General features: G+C 48.9%; 8 protein-coding genes across 8 annotated transcripts; 2 read left to right on the plus strand and 6 right to left on the minus strand.

Moving 5' to 3' along the window:
- Positions 1-1,333: 1,333 nt before the first annotated feature.
- On the minus strand, positions 1,334-4,175 carry B0J16DRAFT_278408 (uncharacterized protein; the record flags this gene model as incomplete). Its single annotated transcript, XM_046123836.1, has 4 exons — positions 1,334-2,018; positions 2,067-3,135; positions 3,283-4,047; positions 4,110-4,175. The coding sequence occupies 4 exons, from the start codon at positions 4,173-4,175 to the stop codon at positions 1,474-1,476; spliced, it is 2,445 nt and encodes an 814-aa protein (XP_045988891.1). The 3' UTR covers positions 1,334-1,473.
- Positions 4,176-4,898: 723 nt separating this feature from the next.
- Positions 4,899-6,754, minus strand: B0J16DRAFT_278412 (uncharacterized protein). The gene is made up of 2 exons (XM_046123837.1): positions 6,649-6,754; positions 4,899-6,600 (listed from the first exon to the last, which is right to left on the minus strand). Exons 1-2 carry the CDS (start codon positions 6,719-6,721, stop codon positions 5,015-5,017), a joined length of 1,659 nt encoding a protein of 552 aa, XP_045988892.1. The 5' UTR covers positions 6,722-6,754; the 3' UTR covers positions 4,899-5,014.
- Positions 6,755-7,246: 492 nt separating this feature from the next.
- Positions 7,247-10,514, minus strand: B0J16DRAFT_16335 (uncharacterized protein). The gene is made up of 3 exons (XM_046122251.1): positions 9,262-10,514; positions 7,865-9,211; positions 7,247-7,810 (listed from the first exon to the last, which is right to left on the minus strand). The coding sequence occupies exons 1-3, from the start codon at positions 10,306-10,308 to the stop codon at positions 7,427-7,429; spliced, it is 2,778 nt and encodes a 925-aa protein (XP_045988893.1). The 5' UTR covers positions 10,309-10,514; the 3' UTR covers positions 7,247-7,426.
- Positions 10,515-11,996: 1,482 nt separating this feature from the next.
- B0J16DRAFT_408898 (alcohol acetyltransferase-domain-containing protein) lies at positions 11,997-13,802 on the minus strand. The gene is made up of 2 exons (XM_046133058.1): positions 13,714-13,802; positions 11,997-13,651 (listed from the first exon to the last, which is right to left on the minus strand). The coding sequence occupies exons 1-2, from the start codon at positions 13,755-13,757 to the stop codon at positions 12,199-12,201; spliced, it is 1,497 nt and encodes a 498-aa protein (XP_045988894.1). The 5' UTR covers positions 13,758-13,802; the 3' UTR covers positions 11,997-12,198.
- A 1,561-nt stretch (positions 13,803-15,363) lies between these two features.
- B0J16DRAFT_377709 (RNA polymerase II subunit A C-terminal domain phosphatase SSU72) lies at positions 15,364-16,182 on the minus strand (the record flags this gene model as incomplete). Its single annotated transcript, XM_046130864.1, has 2 exons — positions 15,364-16,021; positions 16,073-16,182. The coding sequence occupies 2 exons, from the start codon at positions 16,180-16,182 to the stop codon at positions 15,364-15,366; spliced, it is 768 nt and encodes a 255-aa protein (XP_045988895.1).
- Positions 16,183-20,132: 3,950 nt separating this feature from the next.
- On the plus strand, positions 20,133-21,638 carry B0J16DRAFT_377710 (uncharacterized protein; the record flags this gene model as incomplete). Its single annotated transcript, XM_046130865.1, has 1 exon — positions 20,133-21,638. One exon carries the CDS (start codon positions 20,133-20,135, stop codon positions 21,636-21,638), a length of 1,506 nt encoding a protein of 501 aa, XP_045988896.1.
- A 947-nt stretch (positions 21,639-22,585) lies between these two features.
- B0J16DRAFT_327802 (uncharacterized protein) lies at positions 22,586-24,134 on the plus strand. Its single transcript, XM_046126146.1, has 3 exons — positions 22,586-22,721; positions 22,834-23,218; positions 23,272-24,134. Exons 1-3 carry the CDS (start codon positions 22,680-22,682, stop codon positions 23,838-23,840), a joined length of 996 nt encoding a protein of 331 aa, XP_045988897.1. The 5' UTR covers positions 22,586-22,679; the 3' UTR covers positions 23,841-24,134.
- Positions 23,995-27,116, minus strand: B0J16DRAFT_327803 (uncharacterized protein). Its single transcript, XM_046126147.1, has 5 exons — positions 26,906-27,116; positions 26,463-26,817; positions 25,860-26,410; positions 24,438-25,813; positions 23,995-24,389 (listed from the first exon to the last, which is right to left on the minus strand). Exons 1-5 carry the CDS (start codon positions 26,914-26,916, stop codon positions 24,277-24,279), a joined length of 2,406 nt encoding a protein of 801 aa, XP_045988898.1. The 5' UTR covers positions 26,917-27,116; the 3' UTR covers positions 23,995-24,276.
- Positions 27,117-27,550: the final 434 nt, after the last annotated feature.

Raw genomic sequence — 27,550 nt, forward strand, 5'->3', positions numbered from 1 at the left:
GGCAGAATACAGTTATAACTATAACTACTATCTACTCCTATCGTAATTAGGTAGAATACAGTTATAGCTATAACTACTATCTACTCCTATTATCGTTAGGCAGAATACAGTTGTAACTATAACTACCATCTACTCCCATCGTCATTAGGCGGAATTGTAACTACCATCTACTCCCATCGTCGTTAGGCGGAATGCAGTTGTGACTAGAGACCATTTTCAGGCCATATCGCCAACTACCATCTACTCCCATCATCATCGTTGGGCGGAATGCGGTTGTGATGATAGGTGGGTTTCATCCTGGTTCTGCCTATACTAGACCTTCGGCATTTAATAGAAGTATTATTAACGACTACAGTCATAGGAACAAGCTAGATATACTACTGGACTAATCTGCTCCTACAGTAGAGCCTACTATCTAAGAGCTTACAAGCAAATAGTTAATAGAGGGAGAGTATTATACTAAAGGGGGTCCTACTTAATACTATACGTAAATAACTGCTGTAGCTATTTTATACTTTAATACTAGTTTTCTTTCCTTAAAATAAAGTTCGGAAAAGGTTTTGCAGAAAGAATAAGAAGCTAAGCAAGCGGTACAACAAAGCAGCCCATTCATAGATATTCTCATTTTCATGAAAGCTAGTAGTGTACAGAAAAGTCGTTTTATTTTATCCATAAAACTTTTATTCTGACTTGCAGGAACGGCAGGTAAATTAATGTATTAATTGAACCGATCTCAAAATAACCGCTCTGTCTTCACACTGCAAATGTCCTGTCACTGGGTACGGCCGCCTTGTCAATATAGCAGACAGGTACACAGGGCTTAGCCAATTATATGAGGGCTTTGGTAAATGTAAATTAAATAACCTCCTTTTATCTTTGGGACTTCTGAGTTCTTTTTCAATATCACCAAATGTATAACCACCTTGCCAATCATCTATAGCTTAACGGCCTGAAGCAGGACATCGATCTTCTGGGCTCTTCTTCCACTATATGGGACCATTGGATAGTATTATCAGGTACCGCAAAAACACACACTGCGGCGACCTCACGGTAACTCATGGAAGACCAGCATGATGCATTGATGATGGAGATTCAATCTAGCTAATATACATGAACCCAACCCAGGCCTTTTCGTTATACCACAGACTTATCAATACAGCATATTCTCAATCATATTAATACGGAAGTCCTTTGGCCCTTAGTGATAGCAAGTCTATTGACTAAGATGCCTGCCTCAATGGATCACTTGGCCTCTGTGGTGTATCCTCGCCGCTTGGCTACTATGAAAAGGTATAGATCGCCCCGAGAAAAGCAAGTTAAGACAAGAAAGGCCGTCTTTTCTGCGATTAGCCCAAGTAACAGTGCCCGACCATCTCGATATATGTCTTCATGTCACGCAAAATGTTCTGACTGACAATTTGGTTTCACAGAAACCTCCCCAAAATACCACCTGCGCCTGAGAGCTGGATTAGTCTAATTGTGGATCGAATAGTGGACAGAAAGTGCGATGATGAGAGCAGTGTAAACAACGGCCTCGACAACAAGTTGCTGCTTAAGGATTCCACGCTGATCCTTAGTGAGGCAATTGATCTCTCCATGGGTGTACCACGAGATGGTGGAGTTGAGCTTGCCGTATAGTACGACTGGACCGATGAAAGGGAAGAAGAAAGTCAGTATCATGATCCAGATGAAAAGTCTCTTTCCCCGTTGAGCTACCATGTCTGTGCGCTGACGGTGATAGAACATGTTCTCACGAGCCTCTTCGATAAGGCGAGACTCTGCCTGCGTAAAGGGACTTCCGTCGAGAATTTCCAAGTCGGGTTGGAATCTGCTAGTTCGACGAGTCCTTGTGCTTGAAGAGAATCCACGAGATGGGGTCAGCTCCGTACGAGGAGTTGAGAAGCTCGGCCTCAGTCCTCGATACCATGCTCGATGAGTGCTGGAATTGGGCTTTGTCGAGGGAGGAGTATCGAGGATCGCAGAGGATGAAACAAGCATCTCAGAAATCCTCTCGCTTGCTATGAGCCTGTCAGTATTTGATCTGTCGCAGCCACCTCTTCACTTACAATCACGACGACGGAACATCTGACGCAATCCATGTGGCTGGTGAGTCGGCTCAGGCCGTGCGATGTCATCTTCGGGAGACAAGGGCCAGAGGTTTCTCTTTGGAGGTGATGGAGTCGCAGGAGGACCAGGCGATGGAGCAGTGCTGATAGTGTTCGATCTGCTCCGGGCGGCAAAGTTGCCTGCACTCTCAGTGTGATCTTCTTCGCCTCTTTGTCGCTTGAACTGCTGCAACATTTGAGCCTCAGGAAGACTGACTAGAGGGAATGGTAGGGAGGGGAGCTCTTTGAGGAAATTGTCATGGGGAACATGCTTCGATCGGTTCGAGTCGGCGGACTCTTGGATACCACGTCTGTATAGTGGCTGATCAAGAATGGTCAAGGGGGTCTTGGGAGGCTCTCGCCCTAGGTTTCGACGAATTCGGTTCCAACTGAAGAACTTTTGTCCATCGGGCAAGTATGAATCAGCGGTTTCGCCGCTTGTAGGAGGAAGTGCATCAGAGTCGAGGCTCTGATAACTGGCTCTTCGTGGGGTCAGGTCGGAGAGAAGGATACCTTGACCCTCGGGTGGCTGCTGATTTTGGTCTCTGCGAAAGATGTTGGAGAGTCGAGCAGCTGACTCTGGCAACCTGGACATGGGTTGGACAAACTTGCGAGTCGTGTTGCTGAATGTTCCTGGACTACCGCCATATCGCGGAACAGAAATCGAGAGATCAGTTCCTTTGTCGCGACGGACATGGTACGAGTCATAAGGATTATCGCCGTATGGATGACGGATAATTCTGTCCTTCGAGCTGTATGAGCGAAGGGTTGGGCCACGCTCCGTCACGTCAGATACATCGGCCAGACTGCTCCCGGTTCCTTTTGCGATGCTGTCGTGAAATTCCTGCTGCATGGAGTTGAGAGCTTGTTCGCTAGTGACAGTTTGCCAATCGCCCTCGGTACCGGTGACAGGTCGGTCCTTGACAAGAGTAGCAATTTCGCCGGTCAGTCGTCTATTACGGACAGGAACACGACGAGTGTTTTTGTCTGCCTCACGGTGAACCGGAACTTTGACCTCTTCATCGACATTCTAGGTCGAACGAATAGCGCCAGCATGGTAGAAGGAAGCAACAGGGGCGCCTCTGTGCGAAGCATTTCCAATGCTTCCCTCTGGGGGTCGTGGGATGGTCTCTTTTGAAGAGACGGCTAACCCGGCTTTGTGCAGCGCATCACTGACTTCTCTTTCGGCCGATGGACGTAGAAATCCCGAGTACGGATCTCCGTCATACTTGAAGGGGTCTTCTTGACTGTCTGACGAGGTAAGTGAGTACCTCTTGGGTGCTTTGTGAACGCGATCATCCGTTGGGTAGTATCCGGGATCGCAAGGAGCGAGAGACTTCCCGTAGATGTTTGTGTCTTTTCCATGGCCTGATTCGCCATGCTTGCCAAAGTCACTATAAAAGCTGGACGACGAGTGGAACGATTGCAAACGGGGAGATGGTCTCGGCTGCACTCGCACGGACGGGCCAGAATGTGAAACCCGCTCAAAGTCCTCTGTTTGTGGTGCCCAGACGTTGCGATCAGTCTTGAGACTTTCATTCTGCGGTTTGTAAACAAAAAAGTTTCCCTGACGTCTCATCGCCTTAGTTGAAACTACTGGGTAGGCTTCAGGGGCGTCATCTCCGGCAACGGTTTCCCACTCTGAAGTGGCTTGATCTTCGCCAGACAAATTGTTGGACTGGGAAATTGCGAGTCCAGTGCCAGTAATGGCTCTGGGACGGGAAAGATGTTCTGTGACGAATCTGTTTGGATCGGGGCTTTTACCACGAGACTTGGTCGGAGTGGGAGAAGAGAAGTCGCGTAATTGAACGCCATCTTCGATCACAGACTTGTCAAAAGGATTCGAGTGACAGGAAATGGTAGAGGCGGTGGTGTTACGGCCATAACGCGCATCTCGGCCCGAATTGTCGCTCTCAGTGTATGGCAGCGTGTATGGCAGCGACTATTGAGTTTAGTAAGTTGGAGAATCTTGTGAGAGGGGAGGGGATATAGTGTGTGACTTACATTTTCGGAAATAGGTTTCATGTTTGAAGCTTTCACAGGAGTAAGAGCATGTGAGCGAGTATGCATGACATGAGTAAACAAGTGAGGCTTCGAATAGTTGTAGAGATGTGATTAAGTAGGAGGAGTGAGGGGTAGGTGAGAGTGAAAGTGAAAGCGACTCAAAGTGCACGCAGTATTCGAAAAAGGGAGGATAATCAAAGTGTTAGATTCTGTATTAACTCTTTTTGAGCGGTTCAACACGCGATGGAAGAGTAACACGGTAAATCACGATGCGTTGAGGAAAGGAGGAAGAGTAAGGAGGGTTGGAGATGTCAGGTTCAAGTTGACGCTCTCCCCACACTATGATGCAGGAGATATACTCCTTTGACTATAAAAGGAGATGGCTGGAGCATCAGCCTTGGAAGGGGTTGGCAGTGATTGAGAAGCTCTCTGCGTGGATTTTGGTGGGTGACGGTTAGTTGTCAGTGCCAGGAGGTGACGGATCTAGGAAGGGGGCTTTATGCGCGAAAAGTGATTTTAAGAGGCGCTTTTCTTGATTAAATTGATATTTGGAGTAGTAATCTACGCCTATCTATTTTTATAGTGTTTTTGTTCGGATGTGGTTGCGGAAATGGGGAGTGTCGCGGTGATGTCGAGGTGAGCGAGCCTCATGTCATCAGCGACTACATTGTACGAACAATGGAGTATCAGGTCGACTCATCATGGCTTGAGAGTCACTCTCCGTTGTTTCCAGCTTTTAGTGGATTGCAGTTACTCTCAGCACATGAGACTAAAATATCTACGATTGATCTGGAGTTTTCCATCTATCTATGCTGTAGTAAATCGAGAAGAGAGAAGCGCTTGCTTTACATACCAGCCACAAGGCTTGGCGTTATAATACATCCCAATATCCATGCTTGAGATCATCACGACCTTCGACTTTCAAAGAGCTCTCTCGCAAACCCTCTACCCAACCTCACGGATCTTGCCAATATAAGGGGCACCTTCCTCCATCCACCTCTAACAAACCACCAACTAGCCACACCGCCAGCTACAAGGCCCGTCAGACTGATAAACAGCATATCCCAATTCCTCGCCTTCCATATTGGCATGCGCATATCCGCTGTCTGAAGATGCATAGGCCGTAACTCAACGCCATCACGAAAGCGAAGCTCTTGGTCTATCATAACTTCTTCGATAAGATCGGCTGCGAGGTGCTTTCGTTTGGAGTTGAGGTTTGCTATACGCTTCATGCGACGGACGTTAGCAGCGAAAGATTCGTCTGCGTCGGTGGTAATGCTTTCTATAGCTGAGGCGATGGAGGAGGGTGTTAGGTAGGATTTATCGAGGGAGGTGCCAACGCCTGATGCTGCGAGACGGGCGCTATTGCAGAGTTGGTCGAAGAAGTACCCTATCGCCAGGACGGGTGTGCCGTGAAAGAGTGTCTCGTTGGCACTTGACCCGCCGCCATGGGTAAGAAAGAGAACAGTGTTGGGGTGGTCTAGAACAGCTCTTTGGGGCGCCCACACAGGAAGACGAAAGTGCGGATGGGCGTCGTTGAGAAGATCCTCCACACTAATAGTCGAGCCATCACTAAGAGGATAAGACTTGGAGGTGTCGAAATTGGCGCGAGGTTTCCGAGGAACAGCCCAGATAACACCGTTGATAGATCCAGCATCCAACGCCTGTATAAATCCGAGAAGATACTTTGTCAACTCTTCTCCCGGAAGGTTAACGTGTGTGCCCAAGCACGCATATATCGTCTTATCATGTCTGTCCAGGAACTCAGCCAGATCATCATCCAGTGGAGGATACTCGTCGCTGAGAATAGGTCCAACAGGCGTCATAAGAGGCGGCAATTCCTTCGGCGCCTCAAGTCCCCAGAACGAATTGACCAGAACAAGATAATCAGGCTTCGGCATAAGGGAATGGCTATAGTTGACGCCTGCATCAACACGCATCTTTTTCGTCCATAACAGCCAAGGTATAATCGTCGGCAATGCCGCAAACACCACAAACTCGTTCCAAAACCTCGACGTCAAAGAAGCATGCTCGGAAGTCAACGCCCCATCAGCCTGAAACCCAGGCTGGCCTGGATGATAACTCACAGGTGCCATGGCGTACGGCATCTGCGGCCATACGCTCGCGAGCTGGATGTTGAACTGTTTAAGCATATCCCTCGCTGCACTATCAGCAAAAAAGTCCGCAACGATAAAGTCCGGCTTCGTCGAAGGATCCAAACATAGAGCCCGCAGACTCTTGTAAGTTTCTGTCCAGAAATTGTCAAAGAAGTACTTGGACTTCATCATCGGCGCAAAACCATGCTCATGACGCCAGAGCCGCATACTCTCATAGTGCACATCCAAATCATCTTCCGTAGCAGCCGGACCGACAATATGCGTAGTTTTTATAAAAGGATAATTCACCGTCCACTCTTCTTGGCCAGCACAAGTAGCAAATTGGATCTCATGGCCACGAGAAGCAAGAACAGCGCCTATTTCAAGAACCGGAGCTACAAAGTGTTAGCTTTGACGATCTTGTGTGGGGGAATTTACAGTACCTGCATGAGTGAAGCCACCTGTTGTGACGAGGAGAAGAATTCTCCTGCGAAACTCATGGGGGCTGTCAGCCATTGTTTTAGGCAAGTCAACGTTATTAGGCTGGATAGTTTAAATTGGAATGTGTGTGTTGGGATTGTGATGGGTTGGTCTATATCTCACATGTATGACGCCTATGCTGGGAATACCAGTGGGGTTAAGCTTAGATCCGCAGGGACGACTCTTGATCTGAGACACGAATAAATCAGAAGACATGAGATTAATGTCTCGTAAATAGAAAGCAGAAATAGTTGTCGCCTGTATTCGATAACTGAAGCTCAACAAGAAACCAATTGTAAACATAGACAGTTGATAACATTCCATTTCTCGTCTATCTCTATTATCATTGTCCATCGTGTAGTGTTGTCTTTTCAGAACTGAGGACGTCCCTTCTAACCTGCTTCAGTCAATGCCAAAGCCTTATTGAATCCTCCATCATGTCCGGCGCACTTATATACTAAATTCTAGGCCTTGTGTGCCTCCATGCGTTATCAAGAGCATTCCCAACGCCAATCCCATGCATTCCCATGTGCAACATTACCCAACTGTATGTCCCTTTCTTTTCTTCAACCCGCTTAATCGTCGAGGTGCGTTCAACGCAATCCCGGTATTATCAACCAATCCAAGACAAAACGTTAGGATAGCAAAAAGCTCATCCAGTGTCAAAACTGGCAAGAAGGGGTATAAAGCGTATTCCGGGTTGAAAAGTTTAAAATGTCCGGAGTTTCAGAAATGAAGTGTTTACGAAAAGTCATCAGGTCGTCCGGGTCTGGCCATGTCGTCTGCTTGTTGAACAAGTTCCTTGGTCTCGCGTGCCAGACCGAATGCAATAGGTGGTAGTGTCTGCACCCACATGCGCCATTCGTGCGAGTTTGTGTCCATACCAATGTTCGCCATGTCTTGACCCTGGTCGGCAGACTCGAGTAGGCGTGCTCTACATTCAGCCAACTGGTTGGCCGATTCGCCGAGGCCGCATGCTTGTGATTCTGCAATGATGTCGCTCACAATGGCATTGATGGAACCGATATCTTCAGAAATTTGGCGCATGTTGGCTTCTCCGCGGACGGTGTTTACAAGTCTCTGGATCTCGGCCGATAGAATGGAGTTCTGTTCCTCAAGGAAGAGCTGGATGAAAATGTCAGTATTGGACTGACATCGTCATGTCTGAAGATAACTGACCTTGAGATCTTCGGCGGCTCGGGGATCCAGCTGCGGTGCTCGTCCGTTGGGTTGAGTGTTCGCGTTGGGTTGCCCGAGGCCGATTGGTACCGCGCTGGCCTTGGACATGGACCTTTGGTGCGAATATGGCTCAGCGGACTGGCGAGGCGAACCCAGCGGGCTATACGCTGATGAGTCAATGCTGCCTCGCATACCACTCAAGCCCTGGAATGGGGCTGGAGGTGGAAGCGTGTTCTGCATGTTCGCAGGATGTTCGGTAGCTACGGGTGAGAAAAGAGCACTGGAGTCCGCAGGTGTCATGGTTCCATCTTCATCGTCCAACTCCTCAGCAGGGGTTGATCGAATCTTGACCAGACGGAGCAGGTCAACGATAGCAGCGGCCAAATGCGACGCCGCGGTATCCAGCAGAGAAACAGGAGACATTCCAGCGCTGGAAGCAAAGTTCTTGGAAGCTGTGATGAAGTTGTTTGCGGTTGACGATACCTTGGACCTCAACTTGGTCTGCTGTTGGATAAACTCCTCGTCGTCGGTCTGGGGCACCTCGATATCCTTGGTGATGCGGCGCACGCTGACAACAACGAGCTTCATAGCATCCACCACCTTTTGAGGATCCTCAGTTCGAGCTTTCTGCAGAAGCTCATCAATGGCAATTTGGAACTTGGTGACGTGAACATCTTTGACCATGCCACGCTCATCAACGAATCCCTGCTCACGGACGTGCTTGGCCGCATCGTGCTCAATCCCGGGACCAGCAGAGGTTGCGCGCATGTGTCGCAGTTGCGTCTTGACACCAGCGTAGCGGTCCTTCCATTCGTGAACCTCACGCTCGAGCCTCTCAATCTTCTTCTCAAGTTCTGCATGTCGTTCGTGTGTCGTACCACTCTGCTGAGAAAGCTCGCGCATCTCGAGCAAGAACTCTTGGGCCTCTTTCCTGACTTCCTCTGTGACCTGCTGTTGTTCCCGAAGTTCCTGTCTAAGTTCATCATTTTCTCGTTGGAGTTCAGAGTCTGATGCGCCAGGCCCAACACTTCTCTCGGACTGTTGTGCTACTGTCATATCATCTCTGAGCCTTTGTATCTCATCCTCGTGATCGTCGCGTACGCGCTGCAATTCTTGCTTCATCGAGTCGTTAAGGTTTTGCGCCTCAGCCAGCTTGTTCTCAAGATTGAGTCGGAGATCACTCCATTCTTGCTTTTCTTGGTTGATTGTGGCAGCTTGTGAGCGTTCCTGGTCCAGTGCGCTATTCATTTCATCCTTCTCCTTTTTCCAAGCCTCTTCCATACTCTCTAGTTTCTCTTGTAATTCCCGTACCTGATTTTGGGAATCCTCTAGGGCTTTCCTGTCGGTCTATGTCCTGTTAGCATATTGTTGTGTACAATCAATAAACCAGTATTTACCTCTGACATAATGCCGGTACCAGCGCTCCTCTTGCTCTCGCGATTCGGGTCATGTTCTGAGTATCCTTCGCCTTCGCCTTCGTCATCTTCTTCGAGCATGATACTTTTGTTCGGAACAATTGTGTTGTTCTGGTTGAGCTGTTTTGGAGTAGGACGTCCGTAATCGCCATTCTGTCCACTTGGGGATGCTGGCATTCCGTAAGGATCTTGTGGTCCAGGACCTCTCATAGACGGCGCATCGGAAGGCCTCCTCATGCGGCTTTGGGCTCTTGGGGGGAAGCTACCATTGATCGGTGTGCCGGGTCCTCTCATTGACATGGGACTTCCTGTACGAGCAAGGTCGGCTCCAACGAAGCGAGGGAATCTGCGTTCGAGTTCGTGGTAAACATCGGCGGCCAGGTCTCGGAATCGCGGAGGGCCAAGGGAAGATAGTCTTTGGCGAGCCTGGTTTCGCTTGGGGTGGAAGTTCTTCTCGGGCATCAGAAATGTGGGAGGACCATTTGGAGCATTCGGAGGCGCCCTGGCGGCGGACTGTCTTCGGATCAATTCGTCAAAAACATCGGTACTGAGCTCATAAAATTGAACTGAGGAAAGGCGCAAAAGCTTGTCGCGAGCTTTGTTCGGCTGCTGCTTGTGATTGGGATCGCGGGTGTTGAGGAATGTGCGCAGGGCGACATAGTGCTCGCTGAGGACGGCCTCGTCAAGGTCGCCGCGGACACTGTTGCGGCCTTCGCTGCGAGCGTAGAGTTGAGTACCGTTACTTGACCGCGCAATGGAAGCAGGTGGCGATGGTCCTCCATTGCTTCTAGGACCTGGTCCAGGACCTTGGCCAGGACCCGGGCCCGGGCCTGGGCCGTTGAGAGGAGCGTTTGGGAAACCGTTGATGCTCATGGCGCTGTTGGAGCCGCCCGAATTCGGGGGCGATGCAAGATTAGAGCGACCGTTGGGATAGGGGCCGTCGTCGGGTTGGTACTTGGAAACAGAGAAATCGCTACCGCCTATAGAGATCGGGGACAACGGCGCATTGCGTCCCAGACTGATGCTCATGATCAAGAAGGAAAAAACAAAAAATGCGAAACCGAGATGATGCTGGAGGGAGATGGAACTGGAACAGCACCAGCCGCCTGTCTCATATGGGCGCCACACGGGGACGGGGTTGAGAAATGAAAGCGGCCAAGGTAGGTAGGTAGTCTAGGGACGCTCGGAATCGACAATCAATCAATCGAGACGAACAGGCCCCAAGGATCCCTTCCCCCACAGGATTGGGATTGGCGTCTTTCAGGGGCTACGGAAGCGCCAAGCTTCAGCGTGTGGCCGAAAACGACAAAGACGGACGACTTTGAGTGTGGCTCAATGGTTGAAAGGAATGATGATGTTGGTACTTGAGAAAGTGTCTGTCAAAATATAGTATAGTAAAGTGGTGTAAAGAAGATACGGTGAGGTTGAAAGAATTGTCCAGTTAGACCACGGACAATTGACAGGGAAAGAGACGTTGCGGGTCAAGTCTCAGCTGTTGATTGTTCCTTCCTGGTAACTTAAAGGGTAAGAAAACAAACAAGAAGAAGGAAGGAAAGAAAAGACAAAAGCAATAATCGAGAATCGAGAGAGACCGAATGGACCGTCAATCAAAGATCAATCTACTGAATCGGAGTGACAGTGACCCCAATTCCATCCAAAAGGGGGTTCAGGATGGATTTAGACTGAATCGGGGTTCGGGGGTGATGAGATGGCAGCTAGGATGGGCTGGATTGGCCCTGGGCTTGAAGTCGTCCACAGTCCACGGTCCCATCCCCTGAACTTAACTGAACTTAACTCCACTGACACCATCGCAACGGGACTTAACTGCTTCTAGAAAATAGCGTGCGTGCTGTGCATTTTTTGGTGTCAGTCATGGAAGGTCCCCAAGTTCTGGTGGACAATCCCAAGGCGAGCGAAGTGGATGCAAGTTTAGCCAGCCAGCCTAGCATTGGATATGACCAGCGCAGTGAGCACAGAGCACTCACTGACTGAGAGCAACCAGACGAGATCTTGACGGGAAATGAGACCTTGGGTCTTTGTCTTCTGGGGTCAGAGTCCAGAATGTCCAGGTATGGAGATAGGCCCCGTCTCCCCCCCTGGTCTGGCAATTTATTATTATCGTTGATGAAGGAGTGTTAATTTCTTGAGTCCACCAAGATCGAACAAGAGCCTGCAAGGTATATCTTTGGTATGGTTTATCAAGTAATAGTTCATCGTAGACTCTCAAAGTTGTCGGGTTTTGCATCGAATTAGCTTCTTGCATCTGCCGCTTTGAATGAACCAGATGATATGATCCATGCAAGGGGAGCGGGAAATAAGCACTTCTGTCCAGCCAATCTCGATGCATTTCGGGCCTAGGCTTGAACACCTTATTCAAGTCCCGTTCCACTGAAGGCACTGTGCCTGAGCCCTGAGGTGCTACAAACTACAAACCCCAGGGCTGTCCCCTGCCCCTGAAAGAAAGCAAAGCGCCGCTTACTCCTCGCTTCTGATTCGTCCGATGATCCTGGTCAGGCGTTCGAAGCTTAGCGGGTTGCCGAGCGAGGCGCTGGGGATACGCGGGTCTTTAAGCTCGGCACGTGCTTTGATGGCCACAGCCACCCGGGTCTTGGAAGCCGGAATGACACTAATTAATTAAGATGACTTTGACTATCAAGTACGGATGAAGATCATTGAAGGTATCGTGAGGCCTCAAGGAATCAACTATTCCATGGTATTGGTATTGTTATCTAGATATCGTCATATGTAACACGGCATACTACTATTCCGGGCTCATTACCGGACCTCGCTTATTACCAACATTGGATCTCAAACCTCACCCAGGACCCTGAAATGATTGTCCGCTTGGCCGCTCAATAACAGCCTCAAACATTCCAAACCGCTATTTCTCGTATTTTTCCCCGTCCTCATTCCTATCCTCTAAGCGCCAAGAAACCTTAACCAGGCCTCCATGTCAGAAGCAAGCTTGTCTCCAATTTCAGCATCAATGATACCTTCCTGCCAGCTGATATCAACGCACATCTCTTTCCCTTTCACGCTCATGGAGCTGATATGGAAGACGGGAGATGTAATCTCACAGCTAAGTTGAAACACGGCTCTTTCAATCTTCCATCCTGAGCCTTCCCCATCCATTGTTCCTAGGTTGGAGACACCCCAGGCTCCGACTCGTGGCTTCTTGAGTTGTTGCTTCTTCTGTATGCGCCAGTCTTTCACCAGGCCCATCAAGCCTGAAGGATCATTGTTCATACCTTGATCTAGCTTGTTCTGAATATCTTTTCGGGCTTGAGCAGCAGCAGACCAGATAATACCTTCAAGCTGGGTCATGGTATCTTCGTCTGAAGATACACCTTTGACTTTGGTGCGAATTTTCGATACCAAGTTCCTATCAAACATGTGGTCGCATAAGGTCATCTCGTTATCCATAGTCGTGCTAGGGACATGCCAAGGATACGCCTCCGACTTCGTGGGAATGAAACGACGAGTATCCAATGCAGTGATAGCATACATTGAACTTGCCTCCTTCTTGTGGTGCTTCTTACCTTCGGCCAATTGAAGAGAAAGAGAAGCCAGCGGAAGAGCATGCAGAAGACCTGTGATAGTAGTTTGATGCGATCGACATTTATCGATAACCTTCTTTAATGTTGCATCGTCAATAGAAATAGTCCTGAACAGAGTTCGATAGGGCTCCTCGCGAAGAGGAGCCCAGTCGGCCTGAGTAGGATCGTGCGATACAAGAAATGGGGGTTTTAGCTCTTTCCAAACGGTTGATAGAGCAAATCCCCAGGAGATTGGGATCTTGATAAGCTTCTCCGGGGGTGGCGGGAATCTATCCGCAACACTTTCGAGGTGTAGAACATTGTTCTTGAGGTAATGTAACTCTTGGCTGGCTTTGGGGTCGTTGAGGTTGCGCAAGAGGCTCTGATGAAGGATCTTGCCTGATACCCCGTCAAAGTTGGTATGATTCCAGCAAAAGATGACGTTGAACGATTTGAGAGACCCTTCTGGGTATAAGACAGTAATTCTCCACCCTGGCTTAGTCTCGACGTCGGTAAACCAGGTATCAAGTTGATTACCGATTGCTTTCTCCAGACAAGAGTCATAGTTTGCCGAAGCTTTGATCTCTCGCCAGCTTACATGCTCATTGAAATTGACAGTATCCAGCTCAATCCATGATGGCGTAGCCGAATCTTCGTTTAAGATTCCCACTTGGAGCATGGGGTGTTCAATAACTGTAAGTGCCACAGCTCGATGGAAAACATCCTGGATAGACTGCAGTCCACCTCCAGTGAGATGCTCTGGAAGACCATAACGGCATGTTACAGCGGTTCCACAGCTATGACGCAACGTGTGTAGGGCTGAATGATACAGTTCTCTGTTGTAAGTCAGTAAAGTGATACAATTGGAGGTTTAGGTTGGGGTTGAAAGAGGCCATACAGGTTGCTCATTGGTCGAATGACCCTGGGTTCTCGTGTTGCCATTTTGCTGGTTAAGTTCCTAGTGAATAGAATTCGAATTAAATCCTGTTATTTGCTGTTTTGTATGCGAAATAGACTTCATTAGTCTGGTTGTTCAATGTATTTATTCATCATGTCGCGAATGCGGTCCCCGCGGATGACCGTTTTATCTCGCCGCGGATGAGCGAGGAGGATGCGAATGCATGTCTTACACCGAACGAGACGATTAGGAAAGCCTGTGGTATGAGGACAATATCTGGCGATAAAGAAAGTTTATTTGGGAGCATAATGGACGGTGTTTAGGTAGTCATCTCCAATCCTGACCATGGAACTGTGTGTTACCCGGTCGTATTGCCTGCCTGATTCTACAACACAGACCTTCGAGCTTCGCAGGTATATGTCACGACAATGTGTCCTGATAATACGTGATTTGGAGGACTTGAACGGAGTATTTTCATCATTGAAATTCTATAGCAACCATTGCGGAAGTCTGTTCTGCAGATACTCTACCATGCAATGCCTGGTTAGCAGTTCAGGGTAGCCTCATCACTTAGACAACCCATCAACCTGGACATCACAACACTAGCAAGCAACACCCTGACAAACTCCAGTCTATCAAGATCCACCCTACAAAGCCCATTGCGCATGGTAAATTAAACCTCGCCTTGTTTGTCAATGAGGCGGTTGCAAATACGCACTTGATAATGCGACTGGCTGCCTCTTGATACCCCTGAAAGATTGTCGATCTTAGTGTATCCGATCCAAAGTAACGGCCTCACGACTTGAGCCAAATTAGCTTCGATAAAACCCTGAATATCATCCAGATCTTCGAAATCAAAGTTTCACCTCCTCTCAGTGGACAAGTTATAAACAAAAGCTAACAGCCTTGGCCATCAACGGCATGAATCGTTAGGCTATCTCGAGTGATCGCCGGCGTTGCGTGACAATGCGGATCGATTCGACACAAGATCCAATCTTGATTAGTCTTTCCTGAAACACTCGCTATTGATGTAGTTTGGACAATCTTCATATAACAGTTAAGAAGCCGGTCAGAGATCGACATTATGTATTTGTCTATGATTTCGCGTCTAATACACTGTGAGGGGCCCCAAAAGTTTGGTAGATAGATCTGCTTGATCGCGAAACCATATTGGGGATAGTAGCGGAAGGACCGGCGGTACACAGATGGGGTTTGTAGGCTATGCTGGGTCTTGGGAAGGTCATCATCATGCTCAGCTATGCATGGATTCGTGAGAGCATGTGAAGGTAAATCCCAGCTGTTGGTCTGCCGGAAATGACACTTGAACATCGTGAAAGACTTTGCTGTTGGCGGCCTCAACGCCTAAGATGGAAGCTTCAGACAAATGCTGTAATATGGTCGTCACAATATGACCTGCAAGTCCATCCGACCAGGCCCGGGTCTCTACGACTAGAAGCAAGAAAGTTGTATCCTCCTCAACTAAGTCTTCTGTGTCCATCCTACTGGTTCTTCTACCATGGACATGTTCAATCTTCATGATTCGAAAAATGGTGCAAAACAGCCTGGGCCCTTATTGATACACCCGAGCTTCAAACGGTCATCGATAAGTTTCAATCGCTTCACCAGCATGCAAGTAAGCTCTTACGAGGATCAGAACCAAGCCACAGTCCAGGTAGCTGGCAGGTTGGGCCATCTTTCCTGCCATGAAGCGAGAATATCAGGTACTCGCTCATCAAAGGTGGCTCTGCTTGCAGCAGAACCGTTATCGAAAGCAGAGGCACCAACAGCATCACGCTCCTCTCGAGCTGCTGTGTTGAGGGAGTTGGCAAGATCCAGGATACCTTGACCACCAACGGCAGCTTCCTCGTGGTTATCCTTGATCTCGACATTGATGACATGAACAGGTCGGTTAAGTGGAGAGCCTCTGTTCATGAGGTCGTCCACAACAGCATCCCAACATCGTTCTTCGCATGTGATGACAATGTCGACCAGGCCGCCCTCAGTACCTTCGCTGCCGCGGTCCTTAGCGTGCTGCAGACGAGGTACACCGACCTGCCAGTCTTGCCAGCGTTCTGGTCCCCATTTGACCCCGCGATTACGATTCAACATGTTCAGGATACCATTATTTTTATACAAACGAGCGTCCTTGGACTCAAGCTCCTTGAACATACTGTCATAAGAAGTCTTGTTAAAGTGGTACACGTTAGGTTGGGTGATGGTTGGTCCAGGCAAGCGGACAAGAGAACCTGTGCCGAAGGAGATGACAGGATACTCTGCCTGCGAGAGCCGTAGATGGGCCTCCATAGAGCTTTGAGGGCATTAGCAGAAGTCGTCAATTATAGGACACATGTCTACGAACCGATTGTTGTTACTGGCACAGACAGTGCAGAACTTCAGTTTGTATCCGTTGTCGCCTTCAGATGAGCCATTTTGGCTCTGGGCCGCAGAGCCACCGTTAGCAACCTCCATCTCTTCAAGGTTCTAGCCGGGCGAGAAAACGAGATTGTTGGCGGGTGCAAAGGCACGGTGCATGCTCGAGTAGCAAGACGCGATAGACTATGAAGCAGCGATGTTAGCGCTTCAACTCCAGAAAGATGCAAGTCACAAAGTAGTAGGCGCAATCAATCTTCAGATAAAAAAGCGTATAAAGTGTCTTTTCAGCAAAGGAAATTCAGACAGCTCCAATATGTTAAACTCATCATGGAAAGGTTGGTTTGGTGTATCACTCATGCAGTTACTTACCCAGATTTGAATTATAAAGTTGACACAATCACGATCATCTCATCGTGGTCTCGTCAACTTTTGGTGTACGCGACGCGTGAAGAAGGTTCTTTGAAGGAAGAGATTGGAGAATTGTGGTGAAGCTGTTAAAAAGCTAAGAGCTAGGGCGGTGACGCTAGTTCCCACAATTGCCGGGTAAAGTGCGGCGACAAGTGATGAGTAAGCGTGATTCCAGCTGTTGAGACATCAATGGAAGGTGCAGTGCATGGAAGCTATGGTGGGGAGAAATTGTTCCGTAGTAAACGAGGCCGTTTTCGCATGAAAGAGATAGATATCTTTGGGTTTGAAAATCTGTGTTTGATATACAAGAGTTCTTAGGACAGTATCGACATATCACGTTTGAGGTTTTCTCCAGTAACGCAACCAAAGGTCATGCATGATAAGATATGGTATAGACATAACACATGAGATGCAGATGCAATAGGTACGAACAGCACTTTAACCTCAATGTCGTCGGAAGCCAAGGAGTGTTTACCTCAACTGAAGTTCGAGTCTTATAGTAGAGGGACCTGCAATATGGTTAAACGAGGAAGCTGAGATTGGATCGTCTTGAGTAGCCAAAAACTCACTCATAAGTGATTCAAGACAAAATAAGTCAGCCAGAGTAGCCCTGCTTTGACGTTATAACTGCTCGCTTAACTTTGACCTCAGCTTAGGTCTCCAGTTTTCTCTTCCTTCCCTTTGGGTGGTCAGACGGCTGAGATTCCTTGTTGCTGAGGATCGACCCAACGGGAGGATCTCCACCCTCAAGATCAACCAGTAAGTGCCATTGGCTACTAAACGCCTGCATAACCTGAAACAGACGACGCTTCGACGTTAGCCAATAAGAAAGAAGATCAATTTACCAGGAATAGAAACCTCACTGAAGACTCAGAACTCACTGACTTGGCTCACAACAACAAAAAGAAAAGAGAAGGTGATTGTTGATGCAGCAGCATAAAGAGATAACGTGCGTGATATGGTCGTGGATCGACTTTAGCCTATTGGTTTCTTTCCCTAAGTTTGCTAAAGTTGCGAATGCATCACTGGAGTTCTTGCATAATGATGCATCACGACGCATTCGAGTGCACCACAGCCATGTTTATTGAGAGTATTGAATCTCAAGGTTGTAATATTGCATCCGCTGTCACCTGTATTAGTCCCGCATGTCCAATTACGCTACACCATCTTACGTCGAACCGCAGAAATTATCTCGTGTTAGTAGCATACGGTTTGTGGGTGTAATCAGTTGGTAGTCATTAAAGCCTCGGCCGTCGGAACAAGATCGCGGGTCCCGGTCTGAAGAAACCTGGATCAAGATCCCAAAAGTCCGATGAAGAGACGAAAAACAACAAGAACATGTGCTGAGAAAGTATCCATGTAAGCTTGCCTTGCCTTGCCTTGCTTCCAGCTTGATTTCTACGTAACCGACCTCGATCTAAGAGCCCCTGCCATACATCTTTCGGGGTCTAGTTTCATCATCCTGTGCGCCATGATGATGGTAATTTCCAGAGAAGCCGGGAGATGTTGACAGCATTATTCCATTGCGACAGCAACGATACCATGTCCGGAGATTGCTGTTATGGTGGCCCGGTCTTGGAATTTCCTTGTTCGACTCGACTCAGCTAAATTTACTTATATGGAAAGTGACGAACAGGGTCGCTTTTCCAGATTGAGATTCCAACGGCCCGGGTGGGCTTTTACTAGGAAGAGCCCGGTTGAGAGTTGTCGTAAGTCTTGATGAACGTGTATGTGAGTTGCGTATGCACATGCGAATGCAGGAAGATAGGATCAAGTCCCGGGAGGAACACGAGGGACACTGAACAAGGATAGAGTGTCTAAGATACTCCCAGTCTCGGATATGGTCATGTAGGCAGAGAAGTGCAGAGAAGGTCGTGGCGTTCTTGGCTTTGATTGCTGTTGATGGGTGGAATATACGTACTGTACATATTTTAATTAATTACATCCATGGTTAGGATGAGTGCGGCTCCTCCAGCCTGGGTAGGGGTGCAAGGTAGCATCTCAAATCCTTGGGTTACTACGGAACCACAAACTAAGTCACGTAGCATAGCATAGCATGGTAAAATCAGCTCGCTAATTAATGATGTCAAGAGATGTTCTTAGATGAGATAGAAACACTTTTTGACTATTGTAGTTACTGTGTTATCTCTGTGTGACCTTGTTAAAGTCATGGACAATTTGCATTTTCCTAAATTTAGGCCCAAGCTACTACACAAATTTTAGTCAATTTACCCCTCATCTGGTAACTGCCCGCGACTAACATGGCCGTTGAATGTCCCCCATAAAAGTAAAGTAAAGTACTTTATTAATGAGACCGGGTTATCAGCCCCATCATGGGATTGCCCTCTTCCTTCACGGTTAACATCATCTCTTCAGCTTATGGCTAGTAACGTCTCTAGAATAATTAAATTCCCCTTCTCCCTAGCGCCGAGGAAGGAAGCTGGCGATAGAAGACGGGGTCTCATTGGGCCCTTGTTTCCGACTTACAGGCGCTGACTCGCTGCTTGACCAGTCGGATTGGTGCACAAGGCGCTTGCTTTCAGTGGTGTGGTGCACTATCGCGACCAACTCTGCTCCACTACAACGCCTCCAACTCCAGCAGTAGCAGCCAAAAAGCCAGAGCCAAAGCCCAGCTACCTACAGGGCAGGTCCCGGGCCCGAACGTACGTGCCAACGGGCGACCTTACCGGGTACGGACTCCCCCAGGTCCTAACCTAACGTTAGGTTCCTTTAGGTCGAGGTCTTCTTCTTTCTGTCTGTTCTGTTCAGTTCTGTCAATCCAAAGACGTCGGGTGCTGTGCTCATGTTGAGGTCTGGGCGGGCAAATCAATACTCGCTTCTTTCAGTCTGACCTAACCCCCACTAACACAACTAAACTCTGCCTTGTCTTGCTCTCCTGTCATCCATCAACAATCTTACCTGGGATCCAATCCTATCCTTACCCCAGTCAAGGGCCTAGAAGCGCAAGCGCAGGCATAGACATTGGACGACCGGCTCCAATACAGTGCAGTACTTTGCAGTGCAGTGCTGTGCCCTTGTTCGTTCCGAGCACCAAGCCAAGAGCAGGGCATTGTTTTCTCTCTTCTGTTTCTGTTTCGGTTGCTACTGTAACTATTGTTGCTTCCCATCTGTTTCTCTACGCTCCTTCTCTTCTCACTCTCTCTCCACACTTGCAACCAAATCCCATCTCGTGCTTTTGTCGCCTGACGACTGGTCGTCTCGCATTTGCATTAGGGCTACGTTGACCATTATACTTGGATCTCGACTGGAGCCCTTGATCGACCGCCGCCAACGCCAACCTACGGTACTCACGTCTTAGCGCTACGGCTGACTTGACGTCCGCCGCTTCGACCAGCTCTGCTTGGACAAGACCAACCTCGATTGTTCAAGAGTGCACACTGCGAATCGAGCACATCTTTGGCGCAGATCGCCTTTGTCTAACATACCGTTTTCCCCATCGCCTCGACCCTCGCAGCGGACCCTCTGTTCAACGACCGCACTGATTTATCCGTCAGTCTTACTGCCCCGCGAGATACCTTCGCCGCACGCCCATCCCCCGGCGGTTGCGCGGCCGTGTGCGCCAGATCGCACGACTGTCGCTAGACTCTGTCTCGAAAGGCATGTCGGCGACGGCAGTTATGTCGACGACCTCTTCTCCAGTGACCTCTCCCATAGCAGCCGCAGCCTCTTCTCCGAACCCTAACCACCCCGCGCTGCCGCCTCTAATCACATCTCCGTCATCGCGCCGAAGCATTCAGTCCCGCCCAATGTCGCACGTTTCCAAGAGCCGGCTCTCCCAATACTCGACAGGCTCTTTGCCTACGAGGTCCCGTCCGAACTCTCACATATTTCCGATGTTCCCCTCGACTCTATCGTATACACAAGTGCGGGACTTTGCCTACCCTGTCACCCATCCTCTACACTATGGCCCGCCGCCCGAACCCTCGGGTCCGCCATCAGGCATGACGACCCCCGCGAGCGAGCACCGTCGATTGTCAGACCCTCCAGGGTCGCTGGATGCACGCATGCCTTGGGAGTCGTGGGGCACAGAAGGTTTCAACCGTGCCCATGACCTCGCTCCTATCCAGTTCGATGGCGGTCCACCATACAGCGAGGACGAGGATTTACAAAGCCCTGTTGTGGCTACACGCCACCGCAAGCACAAATCAACTTCAGCGGCGACAGGCATGAGGGGGAGGACAGGTCGTGATGTTGAGATGCATTCGTCCAACTACGATCATGAGCGGGGTTACTACATGGGAACTAGTGGAGACGGCAGCGAAACTTACTATGTTAATAACGGCGGCGAAGCCAACGGTCCTGGCGGGGACTTTGTCACATATCCCCCAGACCAGGCACGTCACAGTCGAGCATACCACTATGCCCAACAACCCAGGGCTGCCGAGGGCGGTGAGTACTATCAGCCCGAGTCTGACAGTTCCCCATCGTCCCCAGGCTTCAATGACGAGTCTCGCTATTCACGAGATTATCAGTTTACTATTACGTCGCCGGACGAGGAGTTCCACGGTAAGGCCGTTGCCTTGTTCGATTTCGAGCGAGAAAACGAAAACGAGTTGCCCCTAGTTGAGGGTCAGATCATCTGGGTTTCGTACCGACACGGGCAAGGCTGGCTGGTTGCCGAGGACCCCAAGACCCAAGAGAGCGGCCTGGTGCCCGAAGAATATGTCCGATTACTTCGAGATATTGAAGGAGGAATGAACAGCCTGACTGGTCATCTTGTGGAGGGATCTGGCTCTCCTGACGTGGGCACACCTACCCAAGCGGAGCATAGCGGTCAATATGGCCATACTCCATCTTCCAGCAATGCGACTAACGGGTATCATCAGCCAATCGTGTCGATGTTCTCGACGTCGAGCAAAGACCTTGACCCGTATCCCACCGAGCAATTGGGACTTCAGTCCGGACAAGCGCCCCCTCAAGTTATTCACTATCACGGGCAACGCGGGGGAAGTCAAGCAAACACGCCGACGATTGCGCAGCCTCAAGATACTGGTATTCTGAGGAGGGAGAGTCATGATGGTGGAGAAAGAAGGGACTCGAATGTTACCCCGGTGCAAGATAAGCCACCGATGGAACTAGGAGAGCCGAACGTTGGAGAAGAAGTGAAAGAAGGAGAGAGGTGATATGGGTTGTTGAATAATAACGAATTGCATGCCATGCTTGAAGATACGCTCACGATTCGATGTATTCTGACGGAGCGGGCACATATACCAATAATACCACAGCGAACTTTCAAGATGGACGTTTAGCAGGTGATTCCGAGACTATCCTCCCACGAATTGCCAGATATTGACGCCGATAGTGATCAGCATTCAGAGAGGAGTCTTTTGGCAGATCAAGGTTGGGATTTATGACGGAGTTAAAGATGTTAATGTGTAAGAGACTGTTGGGACAAACCCCAGAGATGGTTAGAGGAGCAAGTGGGTGTCAGAAGAATTGTCCTTTAAGGCTTAGGGTACAGAAATAAAGTAGCCTAAACGCTAGCCTAAGCCAGTACAAGGTGACCAAATTATTTCGTCTTTTATGCTCTTGGGGTTAATGCTTCTGATACCCTGACGAGGAGAGAGGGCCAGTCAGTGTTAGAGTTATATCATTGTCAAAACTTGTATCGCTAAAATAGTTCTCGATGGGATAATCGAGAGATTATGAATCATTATGGATCGCCAAGCCATTGCACATGAATGAATCGCATTGGGCTTGTCATAGTCGATGACAGGCTCTGAGCTGGGACTTGATGAAATGGCCTAGGCTCATCTTTTGTTATAAGTCGAGGCGAAGTCTTCAACGTATCTTGTCTCGACCCCTAACAGATAGTATTCAAAAAGGTCATGATCGGATATTTAAACATGACCAAGTAAACTAGAGGTTCTTGGCATGATAAACTCAATTGCCATGATTATTCCCATCGCTTGAATATACACTAAAGATAGAAAGCATGACCGGATGCTTGGTACTCTCCTCCGTCCCGTCTGGGTCTATCCATTCTGACGTGCTTCTCGCTCGGGATGTCACGTGACTCATAACGTCATCCGTCGTCGCGATTTCGGAACATGGTACCTTGATACGCCCACTTCTCAGTAACGTCAACAACTCTTTTTTGCTCTTCTGTTTCTGGCCAATTGACTTCCCAATTGACTTCAAAACAGCATCATAATCAAGTCAAGATGTTCGCCCGATCTGCATTCCGCGCTGCTCAGCCTTTGAGGGTATGTTTTCTACCTGTGCTTGTCGCATATAACACCCCTCCTTCCGTCATGGTCTTAGATTATCAATCAAGCAATTCTCTTATCAGCAAAAGCTAATTGAGTTCTATTCCAGTCTGTTCGTCGATATGCCACCGAGGCTGGAGGCGCTGGCGGTTCCAATGCTTTCCTCTACGCTGCTGGAGCTGCTGCTGTAGGCGGTGCTGGTTACTGGTACTTTGGCAAGAGCGGAGCTCCCGTTGCTTCCGTTGCCCAGGATGTGAAGCAGGCTGTTGGTGGTGAGCCCAAGAAGGCTTTCACCGGTGGTGACCAGGGCTTCCTCTCCCTGAAGCTCTCTGATGTCGAGATTGTCAACCACAACGTAAAGCGTCTGCGCTTCGAGCTCCCCGAAGCTGACCAGGTCTCTGGTTTGCACGTTGCCAGCGCTCTTCTCACCAAGTACAAGGGCCCCAACGATGAGAAGGCTACTCTCCGACCCTACACCCCCATCAGCGATGAGAGTATGTAGAGGAACTTGCTTTTTGGAAAGGAATACACACTAACTGCTGTACAGACGAGAAGGGCTTCATCGACTTGCTTATTAAGAAGTACCCCGACGGTCCCATGAGCACACACATGCACGACCTTGTTCCCGGCCAGCGCCTCGACATCAAGGGCCCTCTTCCCAAGTACTCTTGGGAGGAGAACAAGCACGACCACATTGCCCTTATTGCTGGTGGCACCGGTATCACCCCCATGTACCAGCTCGCCCGCGCCATCTTCAACAACCCCAACGACAAGACCAAGGTTACTCTTGTCTTCGGTAACGTTAGCGAGAATGACATCCTTCTCAAGAAGGAGTTCGCGGAGCTCGAGAACACCTACCCCCAGCGCTTCCGCGCCTTCTACGTCCTCGACAACCCTCCCAAGGGCTGGGTCGGCGGCAGCGGATACATCTCCAAGGACCTTCTTAAGACTGTCCTCCCTGAGCCTAAGAACGAGAACATCAAGCTTTTCGTTTGCGGTCCTCCCGGTCTCATGAAGGCCATTTCCGGAAACAAGGTCAGCCCCAAGAACCAGGGTGAGCTGACTGGTGCTCTTAAGGAGCTCGGTTACAAGGAGGACCAGGTTTACAAGTTCTAAACAAAGTCATGCGTGGATGTAATGATAGATTTGAATGTTGGCGACAAAGATTACTGCTAGTGTAAGATTCAGCTTAGAAGAGCGACTTAGATGACGATATGCCGTCTTGAATTGATACCAGGTCAATACACTGCATTCCCAATTGCGACTAGATGGTCTAGGTGGGTGACAGAAGAATTGTCCTCTAAGGCTTAGGTTACTAAAATAAAGTAGCCTAAATGCTAGTCTAAACTGCCATAAAGTGACTAAATTATTTCGTCTCTTATGCTTTTGGTGTCAATTCTTCTAGTACCGTGAGGCCTCAGTATCAGAAGTAATAAAAAGGCAAAACTATCAAGATTGCTGATATGCAAGATGCTGTTCACACATATTCAATGCTAGATGGTAGCTAGATAGTCTCCTCCAAGAACATATATCCAACAAGATGATGGCCTAATTAGTTGAGACTGTCAATGGCCTGGTTGATGCATCGCACAATAATAGCAGACCACTTAAGACCGTTGGTATAATCCTTTGCGTCAATGCTCTCATCCCAACCAGGGAAAACAGCTGTAAACAGTCAGTATGCGATTCCCCTTTTCTGATTTGGTGACTTACCTCCAGAGTACCCAGTCCAGATACCAGGCGCAAAAACAACATGCTTGAACCAGTCTCGACCATCTAAGCCACCCTCATAAAGGAAGTTTCGCTCAAGGAACTTGTATTTGTTGTTGATCTTTACAACAGCGTGACCAAGACGAATCTTCTTGACGATGTTCCACCATGGAATACCCTCTTCAAGTTGGCGCTTGGCGATTTCAGCATCTTCGTCAAGCTCGCTGGCTTTGACATGGAAGTCACGGAGATGTCGACGGATTTGCTTCAAACTCAGTTTAAACTCATGCTCGCTTCCGATGGGTTTGTCAGACAAAACAGAGCCACGCATGCTGAACATCTCATCATCAGTCATCTCTGCTGCAGCAGGCTCGAACTTGGCCTCGACCTGGTCAAGGTAGCCGTTCAGAGCGTCGGCGTACTCAGTAGCACTGAAAGGAATGATGACGGAGCCAGCGAGCTTAGCGATGGTCAGACCTAGAATCTGCGCCATAGTTCGGTGGTACTTGAACCCAACATCACCGTACTCCTTCATCCAGTAAAAGCTATCGTAGTTGCTGTGGTAGTGATAAACGGCACTGGTATCGCTGTACTTGAAACCAAAGTCGATGCAAGGAATACCCGCGTAGTCCTGGAAAGCTGTGAAATCGCTGCCACTGCCCATGGTGGTGATTCTCTTGGACCAAACATCGTTGACAGTTTGACCAGGAACGGTTTGGTTGGGAGAGGGAACAGCACTTGTGACATCGCGGATGATCTGGTTAAGGAGAGGAGCTGCAGATGCTGTGAAATAGGGACCATCGACACCAACATCGACATTAACGTAGGCGACGTTGGCCTCTGAAAGCCAGGGAAGGTATTCCTCGACCCATTCGGTACTACCAATTAGAGAATATTCCTCACCGTCCCAGCTGGCAAAGACGATAGTTCGAAGTGGCTTCCAGCCTGCCTCGATAGCCTTTCCGACTCCACGGATAACCTCGTTAAGAACCGCAGAACCACTGTTGGGATCACCAGCTCCACCAGCAATCCAGGCATCTCTGTGGTTTCCGACAACGATGACTTCGTTGGCGATGGTACCGTTGACGATTCCGATGACATCCCACAGAGGAGTGGTGACGTATTCTTGCTGGTTGTAGAGGTTGATAACTACGTCGTCAGGGGTAGGACCAATGTTGTACTCGACACCCTTGTACTTCAAGCCGAGGTTCCTGTTCCAGTATTTGTTGAAATCTGTTGACTTGGGGCCATGGCCGTTTAGAGCCTTGAGGATAGGAAGGGCATCTCGGTATGAGATGGGGATTGAAGGGATAGATGCAGTGGCATCATCGACTGGGGCACGAGGAGCGCCAGGCTTTGAAGGGTATCCAGGTGTAGTTCTAGAAGGTTAGTTGAGTTCTCAGAGTAGAATAGGATGTCACATACGGATCACCGGGGCGGATGCTCAGGAACTCAGCACTTCCACGCTGAACAGCACTCGGGTTCCGTGCAGGGCCCTCAGGGTAAGGCTTATATCCATGCTCTTCAGTTCTCTCACCATCATCGCCAGGATCGCTGTAAATAAGGACACCAGTGAAACCAAGCTCTTGTGCGCGCTTGATTTTGAGACCTCTGAAAATTCCGCCATATCTAGCAATGGCGATCTTACCCTTGACGTCAACCTTGGCATCGACGAGATCCTGATAATCTTGGTAAGTTCCATAGTTGACGTAGACGAAGGAAGCAGTAACGTTTCCGCTGGCTGAGTAGCCGTGGAAGATAGGAACGCGGTTGTCGAGAGAGGTCGTTGGGTCTTCGTCAATGATGTCCTCTTCGAGAGAAGCCTTGAAGGTAGTGTTCCACTCTTTACCATTCTTTGTCTTTGTCTTTTCTAAGATGGAAACGCTGGCATCGACGGGGTAGTTGAGATAGGCATCATAGGATACGATGCTGGACTTGACACCAAACTCCTCCCAGCGGTCTCTTGTCCACTCAGCCTAGATGTTTAGTCAGTATACATGCAGAAACGAAGTAATTGTAATCATGTACCTGTGAGAGGTTCTTGCCAGCCAGATGAGGACCAGAAGTGTAGTAACGGCTCCATTCCTCAGCCTTCTTGGGATCCGGGGTATCAAACAGAATTCGCTCCAGGTCATCATAACTCAAACGGCTTTTACCAGGTAACCAAGAACCAGGATGTCCATGATGATGCTTCGGTCCAATCAAGAGGGTTTGGATAACGAACAAGCCAAAACCGCCAACGACGACAACAGAGCAAATCAGAGTGAAGAACCGACGCCAAGTTTGATGGGGATACCTCCTCCGGGGAGGCCCGACCCGAACGGTTTGAATGAGAGGAGTACTCTCGGTTGGCATTTTCTCTTTCTCTTGGTGAGAAGAGCTTCTGGGGATGGATCTTAGTATAAGTCTTGGTCCGTCCGGGAAGTGGAGGGATATAGCTCTTGGCGGGGCGATTTATTGTTCAAACTCACAGCCGGCTCATGGTGAAGGTATCCTGGAAGTATCGATCCTGGGATTATTCAAGCTTTTAACATGTATTGATCCTGGGTATTGATTGATATTGATGTTGTTGATGAAGAGAAAGTAACGCGAAGTAAGGTATTGAGTAGAAGACGTGATGTGATCCAGGTGATGACGTTACAGAGCAACGGAGCTCATTGGCCAATCATTTTATTGCTTTAGGCTCCACCAAACGTTGGATGCCTCGGGATAACAGAAACGATAACAGAAGGAACGAACGAAATAAGTTAGACACTTTATGGAGATTTACAAAGGGATTTTAGTGGGTTTATTCCTGTATTATTATGGAATTTATGTCTCAGGTCTCCCCTTAGGGAAGGTACCACCAGCCATTTTTGGCCCTACGATATCACGAACTGAAGGATGATTGCAGATGCAAAGAACCTTTCAATCTTCGTATTGAGAACTGCCAGGACCAATTATATATAGAATACATCAGATGACTAAGTCCACCATGAACAGAGTAGAATTCTTACTACAAACTCAGCTTATACGCCGCCTACCAACCTTCCAACCTCCGCATTAGACGCCTAGAGGTTCATCGCTCGGACCGGCAATAGAGCGGAGACTAGCGGGGAAATATCCGGAGGCTTGCA

This window comes from Fusarium flagelliforme (genome assembly GCF_020744385.1).
Source record: "Fusarium flagelliforme strain FIESC 12 MPI-CAGE-AA-0113 chromosome Unknown B0J16scaffold_1, whole genome shotgun sequence".
NCBI classification, from domain to species: Eukaryota; Fungi; Ascomycota; class Sordariomycetes; order Hypocreales; family Nectriaceae; genus Fusarium; species Fusarium flagelliforme.

Excerpts from the sequence above, each read along its gene's own strand:
- B0J16DRAFT_278412 (XM_046123837.1), bottom strand. The coding sequence starts at position 6,721 with ATGGCTGACAGCCCCCATGAGTTTCGCAGGAGAATTCTTCTCCTCGTC. Across the intron at positions 6,601-6,648 it reads AGGTGGCTTCACTCATGCAG|CTCCGGTTCTTGAAATAGGC; the intron begins GTACTGTAAATT and ends AACACTTTGTAG.
- B0J16DRAFT_16335 (XM_046122251.1), bottom strand. The coding sequence starts at position 10,308 with ATGAGCATCAGTCTGGGACGCAATGCGCCGTTGTCCCCGATCTCTATA. Across the intron at positions 9,212-9,261 it reads GTACCGGCATTATGTCAGAG|ACCGACAGGAAAGCCCTAGA; the intron begins GTAAATACTGGT and ends AACAGGACATAG. Across the intron at positions 7,811-7,864 it reads GAGCCGCCGAAGATCTCAAG|CTCTTCCTTGAGGAACAGAA; the intron begins GTCAGTTATCTT and ends ATTTTCATCCAG.
- B0J16DRAFT_408898 (XM_046133058.1), bottom strand. The coding sequence starts at position 13,757 with ATGGCAACACGAGAACCCAGGGTCATTCGACCAATGAGCAACCT. Across the intron at positions 13,652-13,713 it reads ATTCGACCAATGAGCAACCT|AGAACTGTATCATTCAGCCC; the intron begins GTATGGCCTCTT and ends GACTTACAACAG.
- B0J16DRAFT_327802 (XM_046126146.1), top strand. The coding sequence starts at position 22,680 with ATGTTCGCCCGATCTGCATTCCGCGCTGCTCAGCCTTTGAGG. Across the intron at positions 22,722-22,833 it reads GCGCTGCTCAGCCTTTGAGG|TCTGTTCGTCGATATGCCAC; the intron begins GTATGTTTTCTA and ends GTTCTATTCCAG. Across the intron at positions 23,219-23,271 it reads CACCCCCATCAGCGATGAGA|ACGAGAAGGGCTTCATCGAC; the intron begins GTATGTAGAGGA and ends ACTGCTGTACAG.
- B0J16DRAFT_327803 (XM_046126147.1), bottom strand. Across the intron at positions 26,411-26,462 it reads CTGGCAAGAACCTCTCACAG|GCTGAGTGGACAAGAGACCG; the intron begins GTACATGATTAC and ends CTAAACATCTAG. Across the intron at positions 24,390-24,437 it reads CTGGACTGGGTACTCTGGAG|CTGTTTTCCCTGGTTGGGAT; the intron begins GTAAGTCACCAA and ends GACTGTTTACAG.